The sequence below is a fragment of the Coregonus lavaretus genome, assembly GCF_964263955.1.
Source record: "Coregonus lavaretus genome assembly, chromosome: 6".
Taxonomy (NCBI): domain Eukaryota; kingdom Metazoa; phylum Chordata; class Actinopteri; order Salmoniformes; family Salmonidae; genus Coregonus; species Coregonus lavaretus.
In genome coordinates, this window is record NC_139993.1 from 64666206 (window position 1) to 64679049 (window position 12844).

Here is a 12844-nt window from a genome sequence, read left to right on the forward strand (position 1 = left end):
TAACTACCAAAAAAAGCAAAGAATCTGACCTTTCTAAACAGTGTTGTGTCGAGTAAACGTTGCTAATTATGCTGTGATGACCAAGGAGAACCGCTGACGCTGTATTTTCATCATAAGGTTTATTCATAACAAAGGGTTACAGCGTCGATTTACAGATACCTGCAGATACCCGGAGAATAATCGCCCCATCTCTAATATGATTATTCTGACCTCTTCTGTCCCAACTGTGGTATATATGCTATGTAATCTGATATGGGTGTTCCCCTACAGACCAATCACCTGTCTCCACACAACATACTTCTTCTGTTCTATGGGGTGTCCCTCTAAAACTGCTCCCTCTAAAACTGAATAAACATCCTCTCAGGTTCCACTTGAAAACGTTAGCAAAGTCATAACTCCTCAGACACTACAACAGTACTAGGTAATATCCATGGCCCTCTCATTTTTTTATTTTTTTTTATTTCACCTTTATTTAACCAGGTAAGCCAGTTGAGAACAAGTTCTCATTTACAACTGCGACCTGGCCAAGATAAAGCAAAGCAGTGCGATAAAAACAACACAGAGTTACATATGGGGTAAAACAAAACAAAGTCAAAAATACAACAGAAATACATATATATACAGTGTGTGCAAATGTAGCAAGTTATGGAGGTAAGGCAATAAATAGGCTATAGTGCAAAATAATTACAATAGTATTAACACTGGAATGCTAGATGTGCAAGAGATTATGTGCAAATAGAGATACTGGGGTGCAAAAGAGCAAAATAAATAACAATATAGGGATGAGGTAGTTGGGTGGGCTAATTTTAAAGATATGTTTTATACATCCACCTGACATTAACATTCAACGGAGAGCATGAACAGTAAAGAGATGTCTGTCTGTCTAACCTGTCTGTCTGTCCCGTAGGATGTCCTTGCGACTCACCCGTTCAACCGTATCGCTAATTGGTGCAGCGGATCCACCTACTTCCACATCACCGTGGGCAACCTGGTCAAGGGAAACAAGATCCTGTGTGAAACATCACTGGTAAGACATGTGCTACTGTTTTGTTAGTTTGCTTGTTTGCTTTTTTTTTTTTTTTTTACTGTTGACTTTGTAGCTAGTTATTTTGTGTGCCTCTTTCTACTGTTTACTGCGATAAGCTTCCACCATTTCTTATTAGCTCTTAATAAATAGGCCTTGAAATACATCCACAGGTGCACCTCCAATTGACTCAAATGATATCAATTAGCCTCTCAGAAGCTTCTAAAGCCACGACATCATTTTCTGGAATTTTCCAAGCGGTTTAAAAGGCGCAGTCAATTTAGTGTATGTAAACTTCTGACCCACTGGAATTGTGATACAGTGAATTATAAGTGAAATAATCTGTCTGTGAACAATTGTTGGAAAAAAATTACTTGTGTCATGCGCAAAGTAGATGTCCTCACCGACTTGCCAAAACTGTAGTTTGTTAACAAGAAATTTGTGGAGTGGTTGAAAAAACGGGTTTTTAGCTCTTATTAGATAGATATGTTCAACCTTCAAGGCCAGGCACCACAGGCTGAAATGACATTTTTGCATCTACCTTTTAATTTTGATATTTGTTGGTATTTTGATCCATTAATATTAGTATTTTCTCAAAGTAAACATAAAAATGTCAAAATCTTGATTAAAAGGTATATTTTCTTTCGTTTATCATACTACCGTCATAAAAATGTCATACATTTTGACCACATTAAAATGGGCACACATCCATGATTTCAAAGCTCACTACATTGAATTACACATCATTTAAAAAGCCCATTTCATAGAGAATGTAACAATCTGGACTATATGTAAACTGAAAAAACTATATAAACGCAACATGTAAAGTGCTGGTCCTATGTTTCATGATCTGAATAAAATAATTTTCCCTATACACACAAAAAGCTTATTTCTCTCAAATTGTGCACAAATTTGTTTACATCCCTGTTAGTGAGCATTTCTCCTTTGCCAAGATAATCCATCCACCTGACAGGTGTGGCATATCAAGACGCTGATTAAACAGCATGATCATTACAGATTAGGGCCTAATTTATTTATTTCAATTGACTGATTTCCTTATATGAACTGTAACTCAGTAAAATCTTTGAAATTGTTGCATGTTGCTTTTATATTTTTGTTCAGTATAGTAACTTACTTTGAAGAGATGGTGATTGGGTCTAAATAGGTTTTTGGCATTTGTAAGTCTAAATTCAGTGTTTTTTTGTATTTAACTGCCTTTTCCCGTAAGTCAGACTCTTCCCACACGCCAACTAATTTTCCTCAGCTTCAGAAACATCTACATTCACCAAATGTTGTGTGGTCATCCTTAGATATATACTCGAGACTTGCCCGGATGGAATTGTTGATATGTTAAAAAAATTTAATTCTAGATAACATTTTATGTTTTTATATATTTAGTATTTTACAGATAGAAATGTAACCAAAAACTCTCCAGAGGTACAAGAATCTTCCCCATCACTGTAATCAGAAGACACTACAAAGTTTGGTTCAATTAAAATGTTTTTACCTAAATCGGGGATTTCGTCATCGTCCGATCCGAGTCAGAGAGAGTCACCGTGGCACGACCTTCCTCCAGAAAGTAGTCCAGCACAACTTTTTCCCACTGATCTTTGTCGATAGCGCTATTAACTTCAGGGCGTCAATGCAACACTTTTTCAGTTCTTCTTGATATCAACAACAACAACAAAAAAGTGGTAAAAAGGATTATCCACACATACTGAGCAGCTCATGTTATAGACAGGAGCATGCTACATGGCAGGCCAATCCGAACTCATCTCTCAGCATGTTCCAGCCCATCCATTATCTCAGCCAATCATGGCTAGCGGGAAGGTTTCTGTATTTTTCTGTGGCTAAACCGAGCCAATTGAACAATTGTATTCGTATTTACAGATGGCACACAAGGTTGTTATAAAGGCACATGAATGTTCACGTTCCAGAAGGCATTTCTGGCAAAAAAACGCATGTTGAGGTCATTTGCATATTTTAATTTAATATTTTAGAAGATGTGTAATACAAGAAGTCATATTTGTATCTACATTCAACTTGTAAAAGTTAATTGTGAAAAATCCCTATTAGGGTGTGGTACCTGGCCTTAATAAAATACATTTATTCTGAATAATGTTTCCATATTGTGCTTTGTGTCTTTGTCCATCAGGGCTATAAGATGGATGATCTTCTGACCTCGTATGTCAACATGTACCTGAACGAGAGGAAAGCAGTTAGGACCAGAAACCAGAGATACAACTAATAACATGTAATATGTTAACAGTTCATCACTATTTGGACAAGTTGCAAAGTCGGAAGCCCTGTCTAGTTATACAATTTCTCTTCTTCAGACCTGATTGTAAACCTAACCCTAACACCCTACCCTTAACCACACTGCTAACCTTATACCTAACCTGAACCTTTTAAAGGGATAGCATGCTAGCAGATACTCATAGACTTCCAGCCATTGTGCTAACGCTAGTTAGTTAGCATTGGCTCTTGAAACCACCTTTAACTTACTTCATACTGGACACAGAGACATAAAGAAATGGTGTGCACGAGTTCATCTGACTCTGGGGGATTTAGATAAAGGGCCTCATTGCCAAAATCCCGAAGAATCCCTTTAACACAGGACCATATCGTAAAGATGTCATACATCTTCATGATATGGCAGGTAGCTTAGTGGTTAAGAGCGTTGTGCCAGTAACCGAAAGGTCGCTGGTTCTAATCCCTGAGCCGACTAGGTGAAAAATCTGTCGACGTGCCCTTGAGCAAGGCACTTAACCCTAATTGCTCATGTAAGTCGCTCTGGATAAGAGCGTCTGCTAAATGACTAAAAATGTAAAATATTGCCGATTTTGACTTTGCAGCTTGGTCGTATAGTGGGAACCATGTAACCAGGAACATGTGAGGCCTTGAGCTGCTGGGATGGAAGAAACATGATGCAAACTGTGCCTTGAATTTACAACTAATGTGCTAACACACTCGAACACATAAATAAAACATGCAACACACACGCGCGATACTATTTTGCATTCTAAATTATAAATGTAACTTGTGCATTGTGAAAGTTAACTACATACGCACCACAGGACAATATACAACAGATTATCTAACAGATTATCTAACTTGAAATTTGAATTTGCTTATCTGTGGATGATACAACATCTGCCACAAATGTTTTATATGCCCTGCCACAGATAAAGGAGGGCATAACTTATTTATAACTGACAAATATTACTGAAATATTTACTGAACTGATTTATCATGAAATGTGTACAATTCTGCTGCCATGTGTCTACTGTCTCTGATATCTCTTATGAAGAAACAGGTGTTGTCTGCCTTTGTGCTTCCAAAAAAAGTTTTGATGGACTGCTTCTTTTGTTGGAAACAAATTAATTTGTTTTGCATAATGATGACGTTACTTGGCAACACATAAAATTAAAATAAATAAATAAATAAAATACTTTTCCTGTGTCTGATCTTATTACGCTTGATGCTGGGGTGGATTTGGTTTGTGGATTTTGTTGTGGATTTTGTTTGTGGATTTTGTTGGTGGATTTTGTTGGTGGATTTTGTTGGTGGATTTTGCTGGGGAGGATTTGGTTTGTGGATTTTGTTGGTGGATTTTGTTGGTGGATTTGGTTTGTGGATTTGGTTTGTGGATTTGGTTGGTGGATTCTGTTGGTGGATTTTGTTGGTGGATTTTGCTGGGGAGGATTTTGTTTGTGGATTTTGTTGATGGATTTTGTTGGTGGATTTAGTTTTTGGATTTAGTTTTTGGATTTTGTTGGTGGATTTTGTTGGTGGATTTTGTTGGTGGATTTTGTTTGTGGATTTGGTTGGTGGATTTTGTTTTTGGATTTTGTTGGTGAATTTTGTTGGTGGATTTTGTTTTGGGATTTTGTTGGTGGATTTTGTTGGTGGATTTTTTTTAAAGATTTTGTTTATGGATTTTGTTGGTGGATTTTGTTTGTGGATTTTGTTGGTGGATTTAGTTTTTGGATTTTGTTTTTGGATTTTGTTGGTGGATTTTGTTTGTGGATTTGGTTGGTGGATTTTGTTTTTGGATTTTGTTTTTGGATTTTGTTGGTGGATTTTGTTGGTGGATTTTGTTTTTGGATTTTGTTGGTGGATTTGTTGGTGGATTTTTTTTTTTAGATTTTGTTTTTGGATTTTGTTGGTGGATTTTGTTGGTGGATTTTGTTGGTGGATTTTGCTGGGGAGGATTTGGTTTGGGGATTTTGTTGGTGGATTTTGTTGGTGGATTTTGTGGTGGATTTGTTGGTGGATTTTGTTTTTGGATTTTGTTTTTGGATTTTGTTGGTGGATTTTGCTGGGGAGGATTTTGTTTGTGGATTTTGTTTGGGATTTTGTTTGGGGATTTTGTTGGTGGATTTGGTTGGTGGATTTGGTTGGGGAGGATTTGGTTTGTGGATTTGGTTTGTGGATTTTGCTGGGGAGGATTTGGTTGTAGATTTTGTTTGTGGATTTTTTTGGTGGATTTTGTGGTGGATTTTGTTGGTGGATTGTGCTGGGGAGGATTTTGTTTGGGGATTTTGTTTGTGGATTTTGTTTGGGGATTTTGTTGGTGGATTTGGTTTGTGGATTTGGTTGGTGGATTTTGTTGGTGGATTTTGTTGGTGGATTTTGCTGGGGAGGATTTTGTTTGTGGATTTTGTTGGTGGATTTTGTTTTGGTGTTGGATTTTGTTGGTGGATTTTGGTGGATGTTGGTGGATTTGGTTGGAGGTTTTGCTGGGAGGTTTGGTTTGTGGTTGTTGTGGTGGATTGTGTGTGGTTTGTTGGTGGTTTGTTGTGGATTTTGTTGGTGGATTTTGTGGGTGGATTTGTGGTGGATTGTTGGTGGTGGGTGGTGTGGTGGTTTGGTGGGGTGGGTGTGGTGGGGTTTGTGGGTGGGTTTGTGGTGGTGGGTTGGTGGGATGTTGGGTGGTGGTTTGTGGTGGGTGTGTGGGGTGGGGTGGTGTGTGGTTTTGTGGGGGGATTTTGTTTGTGGATTTGTGTGGTTGTGTGGGGGGTTTGTGGGGATTTGGTGGTGGGTTTTGTTGGTGGGTTTGTGTTGGTGGATTGGTTGGTGGTTTGTTTTTGGATTTTGTTGGTGGGATTTGTTGGTGGATTTTGTTTTTGGATTTTGTTAGTGGATTTTGTGGGGAGGATTTTGTTTGTGGATGTTGTGTTGGGGATTTTGTTTGTGGATTTTGTTTGTGGATTTTGTTTGTGGATTTTGTTTTTGGATTTTGTTGGTGGATTTTGTTTGTGGATTTGGTTGGTGGATTTTGTTTTTGGATTTTGTTGGGGGTTTTGTTGGTGGATTTTGTTTGTTGGTTGGTGGGTTTGTTGGTGGATTTGTGTTTGGGTTTGTTTTGGATTTTGTTGGTGGATTTTGTTGGTGATTTTGTTGGTGGATTGTGTTTGTGGGATTTGGTTGGTGGATTTGGTTGGTGGTGGTTTTGGTTGTTTGGATTTGTTGGTGGATTTGTTGGTGGATTTTGTTGGGTGGGTTTTGTGGGGGGTTTTGTGGGGTGGATTGTGGTGTGTGGATTGGTGTGTGGGTGGTTGTGGATGTTGTTGGTGGGGGTTTGGTTGGTGGATTTTGTTGGGGGTTGTGTTTGGGGGATTTTGTGGGGGGGGGTGGTTGGGGGGGTGGGGGGGGGGGGTGGTGGGGGGTGGGTGGGGGGGGGGTGGGGGGGGGTGGGGGGGGGTGTGGATTGGTGGTGGTGTGGGTGGTGGTGGTGGTGGTGGGTGGGGGGGTGTGGGTGGGGTGGTGGGGGGGGGTGGTGGGGGGTGGGGGTGTGGGGGGGGTGGGGTTGGGGTGGGGGGGGTGGTGGTGGGGTGGTGGTTGGGTGGGGGTGTGGGGGGTTGTGGATGTGTTTTTGGATTTTGTTGGTGGATTTGTTTGTGGATTTTGTTGGTGGATTTTGTGGGGGGGATTTTGTTTGGGGATTTTGTTTGGGGATTTTGTTGGTGGATTTTGTTGGTGGATTTTGTTTGTGGATTTGGTGGTGGATTTTGTGGGGAGGATTTTGTTTGGGGATTTTGTGGGTGGGGGTTGTGGGGGGTGGGTGGTGGTTGGTGGTGTGTGGATTTGGTTGGTGGTTTGTGGGTGGATTTTGTTTGTGGATTTTGGTGGGGGGTGTGGGGGGTGGGGGGGGGTTGGGGGGGGGGGGTGGGGGTGATGTTAGTGGGTTTTGCTGGGGAGGGTTGTGTTGTGGATTTTGTTTGTGGATTTGTTTGTGGGATTTTATTGGTGGATTTCGTTGGTGGATTTTTATTCTGAGGATTGAGGAGGTTTTCTTGTGTTATTAACTCTACAGCATCCCCAACTATACTATAACTATATTACAACTATACTATAACTATACTACAACTATACTATAACTATACTATAACTATACTATAACTATACTACAACTATACTACAACTAAATCCCCAACTATACTACAACTAAATCCCCAACTATACTATAACTATATTACAACTATACTATAACTAAATCCCCCAACTATACTATAACTATACTACAACTATACTATAACTATAACTACAACTAAATCCCCAGATATACTATAACTACATTCCCAACTATACTATAACTACATCCCCAGGTATACTATAACTATACTATAACTACATCCCCAACTATACTATAACTACCTCCCTATCTATACTATAACTACATCCCCAACTATACTATAACTATACTACAACTAAATCCCCAACTATACTATAACTATACTATAACTATATTACAACTAAATCCCCAACTATATTACAACTAAATCCCCCAACTATACTACAACTAAATCCCCAAATATACTACAACTAAATCCCCAACTATACTATAACTACATTCCCAACTATACTATAACTACATCCCCAGGTATACTATAACTATACTATAACTACATCCCCAACTATACTATAACTACATCCCCAACTATACTATAACTACATCCCTATCTATACTATGACTACATCCGCATCTATACTATAACTGCACTATAATTATATCCCAATCTATACTACATCTATACTATAACTACATCGCCAACTATACTATAACTATACTATAACTACATCCCAAAATATACTATAACTATACTATAACTACACTAAAAATACATCCCCAACTATACAATAACTACATCCCCAACTATACTATAACTACATTATAACTACATCCCAAAATATACTATAACTATACTATAACTACACTAAAAATACATCCCCAACTATACAATAACTACATCACCAACTATACTATAACTACACTATAACTACATCCCAAAATATACTATAACTATACTATAACTACACTAAAAATACACCCCCAACTATACAATAACTACATCACCAACTATACTATAACTACACTATAACTACATCACCAACTATACTATAACTACATCCCCAGATATACTATAACTATACTATAACTACATCCCCAACTATACTATAACTGTACAATAACTACATCCCCATCTATACTAGAACTATACAATAACTACATCCCCAACTATACTATAACTACACTAAAAATACATCCCCAACTATACAATAACTACATCACCAACTATACTATAACTACACTATAACTACATCCCAAAATATACTATAACTATACTATAACTACACTAAAAATACACCCCCAACTATACAATAACTACATCACCAACTATACTATAACTACACTATAACTACATCACCAACTATACTATAACTACATCCCCAGATATACTATAACTATACTATAACTACATCCCCAACTATACTATAACTATACAATAACTACATCCCCATCTATACTAGAACATACAATAACTACATTCCCAACTATACTATAACTATACAATAACTACATCCCCTACTATACTATAACTATACTATAACTACATCCCCATCTATACTATAACTATATTATAACTATACTAAACTATATCCCCAACTATACTATAACTATACTATAACTACATCCCTACTATACTATAACTACATCCCCAACTATACTATAACTATAAAATAACTACATCCCCAACTATACTATAACTATACAATAACTACATCCCTACTATACTATAACTATACTATAACTACATCTCCATCTATACTATAACTATACTATAACTATACTATAACTACATCCCCAACTATACTATAACTATACTATAACTACATCCCCTACTATACAATAACTACATCCCCAACTATACTATAACTATACTATAACTTACTATAACTATACTATAACTACATCCCCAACTATACTATAACTATACTATAACTACATCCCCATCTATACTATAACTAACTATAACTATACTATAACTACATCCCCAACTATACTATAACTATACTATAACTACATCCCCAACTATACTATAGCTATACTATAACTACATCCCCTACTATACTATAACTATACTATAACTACATCCCCTACTATACAATAACTACATCCCCAACTATACTATAACTATACTATAACTACATCCCCAACTATACTATAACTATACTATAACTACATCCCCAACTATACTATAACTATACTATAACTACATCCCCCAACTATACTATAACTATACTATAACTACATCCCCAACTATACTATAACTATACTATAACTACATCCCCTACTATACTATAACATACTATAACTACATCCCTTACTATACAATAACTACATCCCCAACTATACTATAACTATACTATAACTATACTATAATTACATCCCCAACTATACTATAACTATACTATAACTACATCCCCAACTATACTATAACTATACAATAACTACATCCCCAACTATACTATAACTATACTATAACTACATCCCTACTATACTATAACTATACTATAAACTATACAATAACTACATCCCCTACTATACTATAACTACAACCCCAACTATACTATAACTATACTATAACTACACCCCAACTATACTATAACTATACAATAACTACATCCCCAACTATACTATAACTATACTATAACTACATCCCCTACTATACAATAACTACATCCCCAACTATACTATAACTATACTATGACTACATCCCCTACTATACTATAACTATACTATAACTATACTATAACTACATCCCCAACTATACTATAACTATACTATAACTACATCCCCAACTATACTATAACTATACTATGACTACATCCCCTACTATACTATAACTATACTATAACTATACTATAACTACATCCCCATCTATACTATAACTATACTATAACTACATCCCAACTATACTATAACTATACTATAACTACATCCCCAACTATACTATAACTATACAATAACTACATCCCCATCTATACTATAACTATACTATAACTACATCCCCTACTATACTATAACTATACTATAACTACATCCCCAACTATACTATAACTATACTATAACTACATCCCCATCTATACTATAACTATACTATAACTACATCCCCATCTATACTAGAACTATACTATAACTACATCCCCATCTATACTATAACTATACTATAACTACATCCCCATCTATACTAGAACTATACTATAACAATACTATAACTACGTCCCCCACTATACTATAACTATACTATAACTACATCCCCAACTATACTATAACTATACTATAACTACATCCCCAACTATACTATAACTATACTATAACTACATCCCCTACTATACTATAACTATACTATAACTACACCCCAACTATACTATAACTATACAATAACTACATCCCCAACTATACTATAACTATACTATAACTACATCCCCAACTATACTATAACTATACTATAACTACATCCCCTACTATACTATAACTATACTATAACTACACCCCAACTATACTATAACTATACTATAACTACATCCCCTACTATACTATAACTATACCTATAACTACATCCCCTACTATACTATAACTATACTATAACTATACAATAACTACATCCCCTACTATACTATAACTACAACCCCAACTATACTATAACTATACAATAACTACATCCCCTACTATACTATAACTATACTTAACTACATCCCCTACTATACTATAACTACAACCCCAACTATACTATAACTATACAATAACTACATCCCCTACTATACTATAACTATACTATAACTACATCCCCTACTATACTATAACTATACAATAACTACATCCCCTACTATACTATAACTATACTATAACTACATCCCCTACTATACTATAACTATACTATAACTACATCCCTACTATACTATAACTATACTATAACTACATCCCCTACTATACTATAACTATACTATAACTACATCCCCTACTATACTATAACTATACTATAACTACATCCCCTACTATACTATAACTATACTATAACTACATCCCCTACTATACTATAACTATACTATAACTACATCCCCAACTATACTATAACTATACTATACTATAACTACATCCCTACTATACTATAACTAGACAATAACTACATCCCTACTATACTATAACTATACTATAACTACATCCCCTACTATACTATAACTATACTATAACTACATCCCCTACTATACTATAACTATACTATAACTACATCCCCTACTATACTATAACTATACTATAACTACATCCCCTACTATACTATAACTATACAATAACTACATCCCCTACTATACTATAACTATACAATAACTACATCCCCTACTATACTATAACTATACTATAACTACATCCCCTACTATACTATAACTATACTATAACTACATCCCCTACTATACTATAACTATACTATAACTACATCCCCTACTATACTATAACTATACTATAACTACATCCCCTACTATACTATAACTATACAATAACTACATCCCCTACTATACTATAACTATACTATAACTACATCCCTACTATACTATAACTATACTATAACTACACCCCCAACTATACTATAACTATACTATAACTACATCCCCTACTATACTATAACTATACAATAACTACATCCCCAACTATACTATAACTATACGTATAACTACATCCCCTACTATACTATAACTATACTATAACTGCATCCCATCTATACTATAACTATACTATAACTACATCCCCATCTATACTATAACTATACAATAACTACATCCCCAACTATACTATAACTATACTATAACTACATCCCCATCTATACTATAACTATACTATAACTACATCCCCATCTATACTATAACTATACTATAACTACACCCCCAACTATACTATAACTATACTATAACTACATCCCCTACTATACTATAACTATACTATAACTACATCCCCTACTATACTATAACTATACTATAACTACATCCCCATCTATACTATAACTATACTATAACTACATCCCCATCTATACTAGAACTATACTATAACTACATCCCCAGATATACTATAACTACATCCCCAGATATACTATAACTATACTATAACTACATCCCCTACTATACTATAACTATACTATAACTACATCCCCAACTATACTATAACTATACTATAACTACATCCCCTACTATACTATAACTACATCCCCAACTATACTATAACTATACTATAACTACATCCCCTACTATACTATAACTACATCCCCAACTATACTATAACTATACTATAACTACATCCCCAACTATACTATAACTATACTATAACTACACCCCCTGCTATACTATAACTATACTATAACTACATCCCCAACTATACTATAACTATACTATAACTGCATCCCCATCTATACTATAACTATACTATAACTACATCCCCATCTATACTAGAACTATACAATAACTACATCCCCAACTATACTATAA

At 35.6% G+C, this 12844-nt stretch overlaps 1 protein-coding gene across 1 annotated transcript in view; it reads left to right on the forward strand.

Moving 5' to 3' along the window:
* Positions 1 to 3272, forward strand: part of LOC311131106 (unconventional myosin-VIIa-like) — a gene marked incomplete at its 3' end in the record, with an annotated part of 64148 nt that extends 60876 nt beyond the window's left edge. The window contains exons 44-45 of the mRNA XM_084163919.1: positions 908 to 1027; positions 3180 to 3272. Of these exons, the coding sequence (XP_084020045.1) occupies positions 908 to 1027; positions 3180 to 3272 (213 nt within the window). The remainder of the gene's footprint in view (positions 1 to 907; positions 1028 to 3179) is intronic.
* Positions 3273 to 12844: the final 9572 nt, after the last annotated feature.